The sequence below is a fragment of the Pristiophorus japonicus genome, chromosome 17 (genome assembly GCF_044704955.1).
Source record: "Pristiophorus japonicus isolate sPriJap1 chromosome 17, sPriJap1.hap1, whole genome shotgun sequence".
Lineage (NCBI taxonomy): Eukaryota > Metazoa > Chordata > Chondrichthyes > Pristiophoridae > Pristiophorus > Pristiophorus japonicus.
In genome coordinates, this window is record NC_091993.1 from 7,549,778 (window position 1) to 7,565,315 (window position 15,538).

A 15,538-nucleotide genomic window follows, 5' to 3' on the forward strand; every position below is an offset into this window, starting at 1 on the left:
CAACAGCACCAGCAAACACTCCTCCTAGGACATTGGTTCTGGTCCTGCCCAGGTGCAGACCGTCCGGTTTGTACTGGTCCCACCTCCCCCAGAACCGGTTCCAATGCCCCAGGAATTTGAATCCCTCCCTGCTGCACCACTGCTCAAGCCACGTATTCATCGGAGCTATCCTGCGATTCCTACTCTGACTAGCACGTGGCACTGGTAGCAATCCCGAGATTGCTACTTTTGAGATCCTACTTTTTAATTTAGCTCCTAGCTCCTTAAATTCGTCTCGTAGGACCTCATCCCTTTTTTTACCAATGTCGTTGGTACCAATGTGCACCATGACAACTGGCTGTTCTCCCTCCCTTTTCCGAATGACCTGCACCTGCTCCGAGACATCCTTGACCCTTGCACCAGGGAGGCAACATACCATCCTGGAGCCTTGGTTGCGGCCGCAGAAACGCCTATCTATTCCCCTTGCAATTGAATCCCCTATCACTATCGCTCTCCCACTATTTTTCCTGCCCTCCTGTGCAACAGAGCCAGTCACGGTGCCATGAACTTGGCTGCTGCTGTCCTCCCCTGATGAGTCATCCCCCTCAACAGTACTCAAAGCAGTGTATCTGTTTTGCAGGGGGATGACCGCAGGGGACCCCTGCACTACCTTCCTTGCACTGCTCTTCCATTCCCTAGCTGGCTGTGGACCCTTCACCTGCGGTAAGACCAACTCGCTACACGTGATACTCACGTCATTCTCAGCATTGTGAATGCTCCAGAGTAAATCCATCCTCAGCTCCAAATCCGCAACGCGGTCCGTCAGGAGCTGGAGGCGGATACACTTTCCGCACACATCGTCGTCAGGGACACCGGAAGTGTCCCTGAGTTCCCACATGGTACAGGAGGAGCATATCACATGACTGAGCTCTCCTGCCATGATTAATCTTTAGATACGCTTAATTTGGCGACAACAATGTTAACAGGTTACTTACTGATATAAAGAAGAAAAAAAGAAAAGCTGCGCACCAATCACCAGCCAATCACTTACCCCTTTGGCTGTGACGTCACCTTTTGATTCCTTTCTACTTCTTTTTTCCTTTTTCTCCCGGCTGGAGCTGTACAAGTTGGGCCTTTATAGGCCTCACCACTCACCCCGGACTCGCGCTGCTCGAACTGCCGCTCCTCCTCCGGTGTTGGGCCTTTATAGGCCTCACCACGCACCCCGGACTCGCGCTGCTCGAACTCAGTCCAGCAGTCAGTTTAGCAGTTTAGCAGTCAATATTCTGTTACAACCCCAGTTACATCTAAGCCAACAAGGCCGAACATTTAATGGGGTATTTAACAGCGATATTACCACGAAAAAGCCCATGTTTTCATCAGTTTCACCGATGACATGGATTGCTGGCTCTGGGGGTGGGTCACAGCGCAGCCAGTGTCGAAGCAGTGAATGACTGACCGCAACGTCAGGACTTCCGTGTTTAGATGCGCCTGCGCTACATCCTTAAGTTGCAGTCAATTTCAAAGGGGCAATAATGGCGAACGCTGTTTGCTCGCCATTATTACCCAGCGCAAATTCTGGTCAATGAACCATGACACTGATGGAGACATGGCTTAGGCTATTTACATGCCACTGCCACTGCATCCTCCTCCTTCATGTGTAGCCAAAATTCCACTGTATTTCAGTCCAAAAGTCGCTGATCCATGGTTATCACAACGGTGCAAACCAATAAACAGCCACTCACACTTTGTCTAGTTCTCAAGGATCTGTTAGTGCCTTGGCAATTTATAATGAATTGGCACTTAGAACAAGGCACTTGTAACCCAACTATTTAAAGTTCATCTAACATGGTCTAATCCCATGGGCAATTCATCTCCAGACCATCATTTTGAAATTGGGTACGAGAGCTTCCATTTTAACTAAATTGTATGCAATAAAAAGAATAATTTTGTTTCAACCATATTAATCTTTGGGTTCTCTCAGCCTAGACTTGAGCTTAGATTTTCTGATTGACATTACTTTGACACCAATGATAATCCTGAGTTACCACTGGCATTAAAATAAAGCTAACTAGAAATTCTAGACCATTAATTCCAAGAAGTTATCAGTATTTTATTTGGTACAGAGGCAGGCAATGAGGAAGTTAAATTATGAGGAAAAAGTTAAGGGTTCTTGTATTCTTTGGAAAGGATATGGCTTTGAGATGATTTATTTGAAGATTTAAAAGTAGATCTGAGCAAATTGTTCACAATGCTAAATGGCGCTATATCACTGGCACAAGTTAAAAATGAGTAAGTTCGGAAAGGATATCAGGCAGAACTTTAACAAGGGTAATGGACTTACAATATGTTACCAGGGAAGGCTATTGAAATGGACAATATAAATGGGTTTCAAAAGAGAATTAGCTACATTCCTGCAGAGAAAGTGGATAAAGTGATGGGGGTGAAAGTGGGCAGATGGTTTAAGATCTTTTAAAAATGGACAGGCTTGTTGACCTGAATGTTCCTGTAAATTATGATGTTCGTATGCTTTTGCCATTTTGTAAATAGTTTCAACATTATTATGTCATTGTTTCCAGCTGAAAGATGCATTCTTACTGCTAGAGTGTAACTGCATGTGGAAGAACCATTACGTATGCAGAAAGAGTGATTTAGTCCAACTTGTTATGATATGAGACCACACCTGGAGTACTGCGAACAGTTTTGGTCGTCTTATTTAAGCAGGGATATACTTGCATTGGAGGCAGTTCAGAGATGAAGGGGTGAAGGGGTTATCTTATGAGAAAAGGTTGAGCAAGTTGGGCCTATACTCATTGGTGTTTAGAAGAATGAGAGGTGATCTTATTGAAACATATAAGATTATGAAGGGGCTTGACAGGGCAGATGTTGAGAGGATGTTTCCCCTCGTGAGGGAATCTAGAACTCGGGGGCATAGTTTCAGAATAAAGGGGTCGACCATTTAAGACAGAGACGAGGAATTTCTTTTCTGAGGGGCATAAATCTTTGGAATGCTCTACTCCAGAGAGCTGTGGAAGCTGAGTCATTGAATATATTCAAAGGTGGAGATCGACAGATTCTTGAACAATAAGGGAGTCAAGGGTTATGGGGAACTGGTAGGAAAGTGAAATTGAGGCTAAGATCAGATCAGCCATGATCTTACTGAATGGCGAAGCAGGCTCAAGGGGCCTTATGGCCTACTCCTGCTCCTATTTATGTTATTCGTAATCAAATATCTAAATATTGCTTTAAAAGGTATATGATAAATGGGAGAAATTGGCAGTTAATTGCAAAATATCAATGTCTTGAGAAGGAAGGCCTGTAAACGATCTCTTCAGACAGGTTTATGCTTATTTTGTTTTTTTACTAAAAATACATTGCAGCATTTGAAGTGCTTTAAAAACATTTATTTTAGCATCTCATTATTAAATTATACATGATTTTTTTAAATTATAATTTTATATTAGAATAGTACAGCAGAAAGGGTTATAATGCTTCTGCGAAGTGGTTTGGAACTTTTTTCCTACATTAAAGGCATGATCTAAATGCAAGTAGTTCTTATATCTATGCAAAATACAAGCAGATATGTTTTTACAAGTACCGGCAAATTAATTTCAATGGCAAAATTACACAGAATTGATGTACTCATACAAAATATGAGTGGAAAGATTTTCAGAAATAATAACTTTGTATTTGAAAGGTTTAGCTTAAACCAACTCTGCTTTTATAATATAAAAAAGGAAACATTTGTTTTATTTGCCATTAGAATTATAATCGTGTTTAGATCCCACACAGATCTCATGGCAAAATTAACTGTTTCTTTCTTTGAGACTGGTTGCAAATAAATTAATCAATTCGAGTTATGAGGTGGTTACATGCACATTTTAGACTCGATATCAGAGCTCAAATTCTGTGTGAAAGCAATTTAATAATTCTTCATATAAAGTCTGTAAATGGTTTTGTAATAAAGCTTCACTTACAAATAGTTAATCCATTCAAAAAACAGTACTCCCAAGATGTTAGCATTTTATAAACCAGAGGCAAGCTTTTATGCAATTCCTGATTATAATCCAAAAGCTTTAATAGTGCTTAAAAGTATTTAAGATCGCATCTCTGTTGCAATATTGTTTACCCAGTCACCAAAATGCACAGCCATCAGGTGATCTCTCATTCATTTAATTACTCTTCCCATCCAGTCAAAGTGTAAAATGCTATCGGATTCTATTTATGAAAGTCCATCTTCATCTGTTCTGATCAGTGCTGGCTGGCAATGCTAGGTTCAGGGTTCAGAGACCAGAAGAGGGCCCAGAAGCTGGGAATAAGGTGGCAGGCTCTGGAGATGGAAAAGTGAAACACAAAAGCACTAAAATTCTAAGAATCTTACAGTTTTTGAGACTAAAGGCCTAAGAAATGAAATCTCCTTTCTGCAACCCAGGCATGAAATCAAATTTTGTGTATAAAAAAAAAAATCCAATTTGTTTGCTTATTTGGTGATGGCGTTCTATTTTCATTGGCTCACATTTTACTTTTAAAGTGTTTTTTTTTAATGCGTTCATGATTTTTCTGTGGTCATTTACCATTTCTCCGAAATCACTTCTTTTCTGACTTTTTTTTGATCTTATCCAACCCCTTCTGCTTTTGCCTGTTTTGTTTTGTCCCATTGTCAGCTTTTTATCTATGCTGTCTGATGTAGGTCATGTTCTTGGCTTCCTTTAGTGGAAGCAGCTGGAGAAACGGCTCAGCAAGACTTGGCAGGAAAACATCCAGACATGGCCAGGATGATAACAGTGCAAGAACACAGAGACGGAAGGTGCAAGGAAAAGGCCACGTGGGAGATTTTCCTCTTATTGTACATGGGCATTGAGGATCGCCTGGCTGCAGCTCACAAAGGAAATTCGGAAAGGGATGGTGGGGTGGGAGGGGGAGTAGGATATGTGTGTGCGCAAAAGGAACCCTGCCTGAAATTGTCCAAGCACAATAATATGCAAATATGTCCCATGCAAGTCCTGGTTGAATCATGTATGAGAAAGATTAGGGCTAATGCTACAAGGTCACAGGTCATTCTAATCAGATCAATATTTAACATTTAAAAAGGACCCATGCATATTGTGATTCTAAGGAATGAAACTAAACCATAGAACCACATGGGGCAGAAAAACCGAGGGAGCAAGTTAAAAAGGGGTAGAAAAATGTGTGTTGTTTAAAAACATAGGGGCTGAAATTGTCCTCCGCCCCTTTCCCGGTGGATAATTGGAATTAAATGGATAATTACCGCCGGGATCCATGGTGCAGGGAGTAGAGGGAAATTGCCCTCTTTTCCCGGAAAAAAATCACCGGGCTGGTGTTGGGGGCGTCAGAGGGGCGGAAGCGAGTCGGGAGCGGGGCGGAAGGTGTCACCAAAGAGGAGATGCCGGGCTACCTGTTGGTGGTCCGGTCGAACATGCGGCCGTCATTGTGACTGAAGTCGGCCGACAATTGAAATAAAATGGTGGCCGTGGCGGTGCGCCCTCCCCTTTAAGGGTGGACACGGCGCCCAGCCACTGGCAGCTTCCCGCCGTGCGAAGCTGTCGGGGGCACTGCCTGCACTCCTGCAGGGAATTTCCCTCGCGGGGCAGAAAGAGGTCAGTGTGTATCCGACAATGGGATGGAGCGCCGGGCGGGGCGAAACCCATTTCCGCTGCCCACAGCCCGGGGGCAATTCCGCATGGGTTGGACGATCTGCCTGCCCCCACTTGGAACAACTTGTATTTATATAGCGCCTTTAACGTAGTTTAAAAAGTCCCAAGGCACTTTGCAGGAATGTTTTTAAGATGAAACAAATAAATTTGACACCGAGCCACAGACAAATAATTACAACAGGTGACCAAATGCTTGGTCAAAGTAGTAGTTTTTGAGGAGCATATTAAAGGAGGAAAGAGAGGTAGAGAGGTTTAAGGTAGGAGTTCCAGAGCTTGGGGCCTAGGCAGCTGAAGGCACGGCCACCAATGGTTGAGCGATTATAATCAGGGATGCTCAAGAGGGCAGAACTTGAGGAGCGCAGACATCTCAGGAGGGTTGCGAGGCTGAAGAGATAGGGAGAGGCGAGGCCATGGAGGAATTTGTTGACAAGAATTTTGAAATCGAGGTGTTGGTTAACTGGGAGCCAATGTAGGTCAGTGAGCACAGGGATGATGGGTGAGCGGGACGGTGCGAGTTAGGCTGCCGAGTTTTGGATTACCTCAAGTTTATGATGGGTAGAATGTGGGAGGCTAGCCAGTAATGCATTAGTCAAGTCTAGAGGTCACAAAATCATGGATGAGGGGATTCAGCAGCAAATGAGCTGAGGCAAGGGCGGAGACAGGCAATGTTATGGAGGTGGAAATAGGCGGTTTTAGTTATGCCGCAGATATGTGGCCGGAAGCTCATTTCAGGGTCAAATGACACCTAGGTTGCGAGCAGTCTTGTTCAGCTTGAGACAGATGCTAGGGAGAAGGATGAAGTCAGTGGCTAGGAAACGCCTGAGACACAGTAACGGGCCTTGAACAAGGGGGCAATTCCTCCACCCCACCCCCCCCCCAATAGTTTCATTGCTTATGATGATATGGCTTGGAATAAGGAGCCAAAACAACCAATACCATCATCTTTCAGATTGCCAAAATGATAGCTGTGAATGAATCGATTGCAGTTGTTACTATGCTAATTTTAAAAATTGTTCACTGGATGTGGGCGTCGCTGGCAAGGCCAGCATATATTGCCTATTCCTAATTGGCCTCGAGAAGGTGGTGGTGAGCCGCCTTCTTGAACTGATGCAGTCCGTGTGGCGAAGGTACTTCCACAATGATGTTAGGTAGGACGTTCCAGGATTTTGAACCAGTGACGATGAAGGAACGGCGATATATTTCCAAGTCAGGATGGTGTACGACTTGGAGGGGTACTTGCAGGTGGTGATGGTGTTCCCATCCACCTGCTGCCCTTGTCCTTCTAGGTGGTAGAGGTCCCAGGTTTGGGAGCTGCTGTCGAAGAAGCCTTGGCAAGTTGTTCCAGTGCATCTTGTACACAGTGCAGCCACAGTACGCCAGTGGGGGAAGGAGTGAATGTTTAAGGTGGTGGATGGGGGGGCCAATCAAGTGAGTTGGTTTGTCCTGGATGGTGTTGAGCTTCATTAATGTTGTTGGAGCTGCACTCATCCAAGCAAGTGGAGAGTATTCCATCACACAAATGATTTGAGCCTTGTAGATGGTGGAGATGCTTTGGGGAGTCAGGCGGTGAGTCACTCGTCGCAGAATACCCAGCTTCTGACCTGCACTTGAAGCGCACCGTTTATGCAGCTGGTCCAGTTAAGTTTCTGGTCAGTGGTGCCCCGCAGGTTTTGGAGGTGGGGGATTCGACAATGGTAATGCCGTTGAATGTCATGGGAGGTGGTTGGACTCTCGCTCGTTGGAGATGGCCATTGTCTGGCAGACCTGAAGCATTAACTCTGTTTCTCTCTCCACAGATGCTGCCTGATCTGCTGAGTATTTCCACCATTTGTTGTTTGGATTGTAGATTTCCAGCATCCTCAGTATTTGGCTTCTGTAAATTTAGGACTTAATAAATTCTTATTTACGCAAGGTGTAATAGAGCTATTGAAAACTAATATGTATACAGAAAAAAATATTTGTGTTGTGTTACAGGGGGTCCGCGGAATTTTTATAACACAGGAGGGAAGTCTTGAAAGCAAAAAGTTTGAGAACCCTCGATCGAGGTGACTGCTATTTGAGGCCCAGATACGCTTTAAATTGCTGCAGCTGTGTTTGTTGTAACTCAGTATCCATAAATCAGATGTTACCGCAGAATAAGAGACTGTTTAAAAAAAACAGGCAAGAGCGATATTTATTCCAACTAGATAATGAAAGAGCTACATAGATGGAGAAATCCACAGGATTTGTACCAAATCACAAGCAGCAAATTAGGTGGAAAGTGCCATACCAGGCTGATGAATGCTCTAATGAGTAAAGGTATTGTTGGTATGCTTCTGGTTATGTGCTATGCTTGATTTTACACATATGAAAGTAGTTACTGTAATCATGAAAAGAGAGGGTTTAGGTACTACTCAACTGTTGCTGTTGTTGGAATGTAGCCCATTTACCGATGCCAAAATGTGTACTGCTGCTAGTAAAGTAACTGGAACAAGAACACGATCAGAGGATTTGTGTTAAATGCCAAGTAACTGATCTGTTCCACATGCTGTAAAAAGGGCCCTTCTCTCAAGATTTTACTGCAACATTTTTCAGTTGATATGCTTATATTCTCTGATCATATCAGAAAGACCATACTGTGACTATATGGCATTTAAACCTTACGGTGCATAGACATGTAATAGATGTGGGACTGCTTCTAGTTATTATGTCGACAAATGGCCACAGTTGCTGGTTCTCATTCTTCCTGAAAGGAGGGGTTAAGCTCAAGGTGAAGTCTATTCCGGAGTGCCACACTAATGTACATGTTACAAAGGGGAATACCTGTAAACTTACCAGCCCCTTTCTCCAGTGACAGGTGGGGACAGGAGGCCACAGGCCCCATTTCATATTCAATTCCATACAAAGTCTCCGCTCAGGCGAACTCTTGACTAACATTAAGGAATATGAAAACACAGATAATGGAGGCCTAATGCCTCCTTACAACTTCTAAACTTATGGAGCATTTCAGTGGAATACAGGCACATCATATTATGTAATGACTATCAACAAGTCGTTAATGTATGATGGATTAGCCTCTGGATCAATAAAGTAGTACAATTGAACAGGCGGGTCATAAAAAGGTTTCAGGCGACTTCCTGAGCAGCTGTTTCTCTGTGTAAATAAACAAAATGGTCAAAAAAAACTGTAAAATACATTTGACAGTGCAGACTCCTTCAACTATCACTATCTTTCTAGTTGTAATGTATGTACCCGTGAGGATGCTCATACGTTTGTAGAGCTGTTGAGTTGGGAGTGGCTTAGCCAGTCATGTGATGTTCACAAGACTCAAAAAAACCCAACCAGTTGGGTTCAGGGGATCCACGATGAGGCAGGTGGTTGTGAGCCTAGTGGATGAACTGGTAATGTGTAGAGAGATTGTTAAACCTTCGCCAAGAAACCAATTAGTTCTTAATAGCAGTGTTTTGCTATGAATTCTTAAGCAAAGAACCCCCAAAGCAAATACATTACACTGGTCAACCTTCCAATACATTCAACATTAATATTCATTACAAGATGTAATATTTATTTATATAGAATAACTTTCTTTCGCATTCAGGGCTGTTCCTCTGCCTGCTGATTGGCCCAAGTTGTCTCATGGGCAGGGCAGTGGGCCAATGAGTTTAAAATATAACAGAGTCTCACCCAATGGGGATAGGTACGGCAAGCACCATGGTTAAGATTCTTCCTCCCACAGAAATAATTTACAGTATATTAACAGCTGATATTTTAATGCCTGAAATCGATTACAATTTGAGGCAGAGACTCAAATGCCTGTTGAAGTCAGAGATTTAAAAAAGAAAATACTGCTGAAAGTGCAAGGTCATGTCGGAGCAGTCTGAGAAGCCTGCCCTGAGAGATCCCTGGGGCTACAAGCAGCTGATGAAGGACACACAGGAGCCTGCTGCCCAAGTGTACACAACTTTAATTTTTTTTTTTTTATAAAGTCCACAAGTAGTGCCATAGAAATACCATACAATTTAAAGAACATTGACACTTGGCTGATAATACTAAAAGCTACATGCAGAAATACACATTATGAAAAACAATTAAGGCAGTTCATAACAATTCAGTGAGTAACCCAACATCTCACTGGAGAAACATATCACCCATTTATCAACTTTATATTCTATAAAATTTTACAGCTCCTTGCATGAACATGTGTCACATACTCTGTATTCCCATTTATTTTGTTTTATTCCACAATTTGTAAACTAAAGAAATCTAGCAGTGGTTCGTATTTTAGCTAACGCCAATTTTGATCACACATCTCTTGACTCATTAGCTGATCATTACACAAATTGACATAATAATCAATGGTGCCACGGCAATTTTCAAAGTGACTGTGTTATACTGACTGTTGTTGGTCCAGTTACAGGTGTCTGCCTGCGCCCAATTCTGTTCTACTTGCACCCATAGCGATCCAGGAACTGGTGTATCTCCCAGAATCCTGGACCAGGTCTTGATCCCAATTACTGCCTGAGATAAAATGGAGGATGGGTCAGTGGGGGGAGCGAGGGGCAGTCACTGACCAGAGGAAAGCTGGTGATTGAGAGTAACTTACCAGAGAGAAGATGAAAATGAGGAAGGAAATAGAGAGGACACCACCTGAGGCTATATGGAGATGGGCAGTCACTACAACACTGACAGTCTGAGCTAAGATGGAGACTTAGTCTTGGACACAAGTGTGAAGAAAAACAGTAAGTTAAAAAGAAAGCAAGGCACTTTATCATAGGTTCATTGAGTAGACTAGGCCTATATTTTCTAGAGTTTAGAAGAATGAGGGGTGATCTCATTGAAACATACAGAATTCTTACAGGGCTTGACAGGGTAGATGCAAGGAGGATGTTTCCCCTGGGCTGGGGAGTCCAGAATAAGGGGTTGGCCATTTAGGACTGAGATGAGGAGAAATTTCTTCACTCAGAGGGTGGTGAATCTTTGGAATTCTGTACCCCAGAGGGCTGTGGAGGCTCAGTCCTTGAGAATATTCAAGCAGAGATAGCTAGATTTTTGGATATTTAGGGAATCAAGGGATATGGGGATAATGCAGGAAGGTGGAGAAGATCAGCATTGAAGGACCAAATGGCCTACTCCTGCGCCTAGTTCTTATGTTCCGGCCTGAAGCCTGAAGCATATAAGCAATTCACTGCCTTCTAATTCACCCCTAGAATTTACAAGCAGTTAGAAATTACCTGGATTCCCACAGTTTATATTTGAACAATGGTCTTAAAAGGGACAGGCCAGGTCAGCAGCAAAACCATGCTCCAGACCACAGACTGCCCATTACCAATGCCACAAGAGATCCATATCCATTATTTTGTCTTGTATTCAGAGATGTATTGAGCAGCATGTCCCAGAGAACATGGTTGTCATTATACATATCCAGTCTGAGCCACTCCTCAGAGAATCACCTAATGCAGTGCTGCAGGTCCATTTGTTGATCAAGTTCAATTGGTTAAAAACTGGCCTCCATCCAGCAGCTCCTGCCATACACCATTTGACTCATTCAACAGGTATAGAATTTACATCATCTTTCACCGCCGAAAAAAAATTAAGTTTTGCAACAAAAAAATTGGAGTAAAGAGCACTAAAAGAGCTGCTAACACCATTTGCTTAGACAGTATGATCAACTACATTGGTTCCTTCACATTTTGAAGAAAATTGAATTTATTCTGAAGAAATGCCCAAAGCTCAATTGGGTTTGGCTGTCATTGATTGATCCTCCCCTCACCTGGGATCCATACACTCTTTGAAAGAACATATCAAAAGTCAGGGATATGAAAAGGCCATTCAGTCCTGTGAAGTGAATTCCTCTAATACCATCAAAGTCTATTCCTCTCGTTCATTAACTCTAATTGCAGCGAGGTAACAAGTAGTAACCATGGTTGATTTTCCCCTCTCTATTCTAGGGTCTAATTTTAGTATCCCTGACTACTCCTGTAAATGAAATCAATTTACTTTACACCCACACGAGAGACCAAACCCCACACCCAATGGTCTGTATGACTTTGCAACACACCATGCAGTGTATTAACCAACAAAGCTGCAGGAGGAGCAACAATCAGCTTACACACCATACTGGCATTTAATACACAAGCAGTAACTGCCACATAAACATGTCACTGCATATATTGCATTCGTTTACATAGGCAACTGCACTTGAAAACAGCAATGTTTACAAAGGGAAGAAAGATGGAGACTCTCAATCATGGACTCTGGTGTGAAACAAAAAAAATTCAAGATCAAAGGAATGCAAGTCATTTCATCCCAGGTTCTGAACTGGGGCCTGAAGCATATAAAAAAAATGAAGTACATTTTCCATGACTTGTAACAAAGATAAACCACGCAGTCCTTTTGGGACTGGTTATTCAACCAGTATCACTTAATAGCCCACTTTTTTAACCACCCCTCAATGTATATATATATGAACACGAGTTGTGAGATTGCAACCATACAACTTGCTTATCTGTTTCATTACATAACTATTTTATTTGAGATTAAAATTATGGTTTATTACCACATTGATTGCAATGTCGCGGTTTTGACAAATGAAAGAAAACTACAATTATGAAAAGGTGGTAATCTAAACACTGCAATTAACCAGCTCATACAAAGTTTGCTTTGGCCTTTAAGCAGTTATGCCAAAATGGGTTTCCTTTTATTTATTGGTTCGCAGTTTTCCCCCTTAAGCTTACATGATATATCATCTCCCAGGTAACAGACTTTCAAAGTGTGTAGGTGTTTGACGTTGAAAAATGACAGAAATCTTCACTAGGAATTAATAATTCCCCACACGTGTGTGAATCATTATAGTTTTCATTACTTGAAAAGGATCATAATCTTTCCAAAGTTTTCTGAAAGCTTAGTATAGTCTTGCAAACCATAAAGGCCTTACTGAATATCAAGGCTAGAAATTCAACCATTGGAACTTCCTATCAAACCATGCTATTCACAGAGCCTTTCCAATGTCTCTTCCAAGTTCTGGCAGTAGTTCATTCGTCTTGAGATCTGTCAGCTGAGCAGTTCGAAAACCTGTAGACACTTGATAGAGCAGCAGTATGCTACAAAGCTCATTTTTGTCCTCCTACGAAAACAGACAAATCATAATCTTGGTATTTGTCAGATATATTTTGAAGGATGAAATAAGGTTTAATTATTAATCAACAACTACAGTTTGTATCTGGGTCAGTTTGTTTTTATTTCAGAATTATTTCTAGAGTACAATTTCACTGTCTTGGAGAGAAATTATTATCATTGAGTATTGCCAATGTCAGAGCTTATATTATTTGCCATTTTATAGTGTAGCCCATATAAATCAACCACCTCAAGTCTTGTTTTCTTGATTTAATTTCAAAAATATTATTGTGAGAACTTCAACATTCAACAGTATTTAACATATTCAACAGTATTTTCCAGCAATTGATTAAAAACAGGGAAAAAATGTCATGAATGTGGGCACAGTATCAAGATGATGTATTCCAGCTTCCAAATTGCAAGTTGGTAAATGCACTGTATGGTAAGGGACTGAGCCATATAGATTAGGAATGTCTCAGAATTGATCTCCGTTCTCGGCTGAGTTAGCTAATCTCAGTTAGAGTAGGGGCGGATGGATGTACAGATGGCCTCAGTATCCTGAGGCTTAAGAGCAGAGTTAAAGCTTCCCAACTCCTAGTCACAATCCAATGGCTCCTGCTGGGAAGGGCACATGGACATTGGAATCTAGCATGGCTGTGACGCCCTCACACTCAAGAGTCTACCACACACTGCATAGGTTCATACATAAGGTACTCCAATGCAGGGGCGGCACTAGAGGTTATGGTATCATACCCGAGCATAAGTCACTGCCTTCAGGAGAACAGAATAGAAAAGGTGAGAAAATTGGGAAATAAAACTAACTCTTGAAAAGCTAATCACCATGACGAACAAGAGAAAAATAATTTAGCAGTAGTGGGAGATCTTCCGTACCATTGTCATCAGTCTTGGCTCAGTTGTGGGTTAAATCCCCACTCTAGAGATTTAAGCACATAATATAGGCTGATAATTTAGTGCAATACCGCGGGAGTGCTGCACTATCGGAGTTGCCAGGTTTTGGCCGAGACCCCGTCTGCTTTCTCAGGTGGACGCAAAAGATCCCACAGCACTATTCGGACAAGACCATGGGAAGTTCTTACATAAGAACATAAGAATTAGGAACAGGAGTAGGCCATCTAGCCCCTCGAGCCTGCTCCCCCATTCAATAAGATCATGGCTGATCTGGCCGTGGACTCAGCTCCACTTACCCGCCCTCTCCCCGTAACCCTTAATTCCCTTATTGGTTAAAGATCTATCTATCTGTGACTTGAATACATTCAATGAGCTAGCCTCAACTGCTTCCTTGGGCAGAGAATTCCACAGATTCACAACCCTCTGGGAGAAGAAATTCCTTCTCAACTCGGTTTTAAATTGGCTCCCCCGTATTGTGAGGCTGTGCCCCCTAGTTCTAATCTCCCCGACCAGTGGAAACAACCTTTCTGCCTCTATCTTGTCTATCCCTTTCATGATTTTAAATGTTTCTATAAGATCACCCCTCATCCTTCTGAACTCCAACGAGTAAAGACCCAATCTACTCAATCTATCATCGTAAGGTAACCCCCTCATCTCCGGAATCAGCCTAGTGAATCGTCTCTGTACCCCCTCCAAAGCCAGTATATCCTTCCTTAAGTAAGGTGACCAAAACTGCACGCAGTACTCCAGGTGCGGCCTTACCAATACCCTGTCCAGTTGCAGCAGGACCTCCCTGCTTTTGTACTCCATCCCTCTTGCAATGAAGGCCAACATTCCATTCGCCTTCCTGATTACCTGCTGCACCTGCAAACTAACTTTTTGGGATTCATGCACAAGGACCCCCAGGTCCCTCTGCATCTCAGCATGTTGTAATTTCTCCCCATTCAAATAATATTCCCTTTTACTGTTTTTTTCCCCCCAAGGTGGATGACCTCACACTTTCTGACATTGTATTCCATCTGCCAAACCTTCGCCCATTCGCTCAACCTATCCAAATCTCTCTGCAGCCTCTCTGTGTCCTCTACACAACCCGCTTTCCCACTAATCTTTGTGTCATCTGCAAATTTTGTTACACTACACTCTGTCCCCTCTTCCAGGTCATCTATGTATATTGTAAACAGTTGTGGTCCCAGCACCGATCCCTGTGGCACACCACTAACCACCGATTTCCAACCCGAAAAGGACCCATTTATCCCGACTCTCTGCTTTCTGTTGGCCAGCCAATTCTCTATCCATGCTAATACATTTCCTCTGACTCCGCGTACCTCTATCTTCTGCAGTAACCTTTTGTGTGGCACCTTATCGAATGCCTTTTGGAAATCTAAATACACCACATCCATCGGTACACCTCTATCCACCATGCTCGTTATATCCTCAAAGAATTCCAGTAGATTAGTTAAACATGATTTCCCCTTCATGAATCCATGCTGCGTCTGCTTGATTGCACTATTCCTATCTCGATGTCCCGCTATTTCTTCCTTAATGATAGTTTCAAGCATTTTCCCCACTACAGACGTTAAACTAACCGGCCTATAGTTACCTGCCTTTTGTCTGCCCCTTTTTTAAACAGAGGCGTCTGGTACCTCCTCAGAGTCCAGAGAATTTTGGTAGATTATAACGAATGCATCTGCTATAACTTCCGCCATCTCTTTTAATACCCTGGGATGCATTTCATCAGGACCAGGGGACTTGTCTACCTTGAGTCCCATTAGTCTGTCCAGCACTACCCCCCTAGTGATAGTGATTGTCTCAAGGTCCTCCCTTCCCACATTCCCGTGACCAGCAATTTTTGGCCTGGTTTTTGTGTCTTCCACTGTGAAGAC

The 15,538-nt window shown here is 42.7% G+C and overlaps 1 protein-coding gene across 2 annotated transcripts in view; it reads right to left on the minus strand.

Annotated features, from left to right (window-relative positions):
- Positions 1–9,579: 9,579 nt before the first annotated feature.
- lrrc28 (leucine rich repeat containing 28) overlaps positions 9,580–15,538 on the minus strand; it is a 129,578-nt gene continuing 123,619 nt past the window's right edge. For both annotated transcript variants that reach the window (XM_070858319.1, XM_070858318.1), the window contains exon 10: positions 9,580–12,756. In XM_070858319.1, coding sequence (XP_070714420.1) covers positions 12,684–12,756 — 73 coding nt within the window. In that variant the 3' untranslated portion in view covers positions 9,580–12,683. The remainder of the gene's footprint in view (positions 12,757–15,538) is intronic.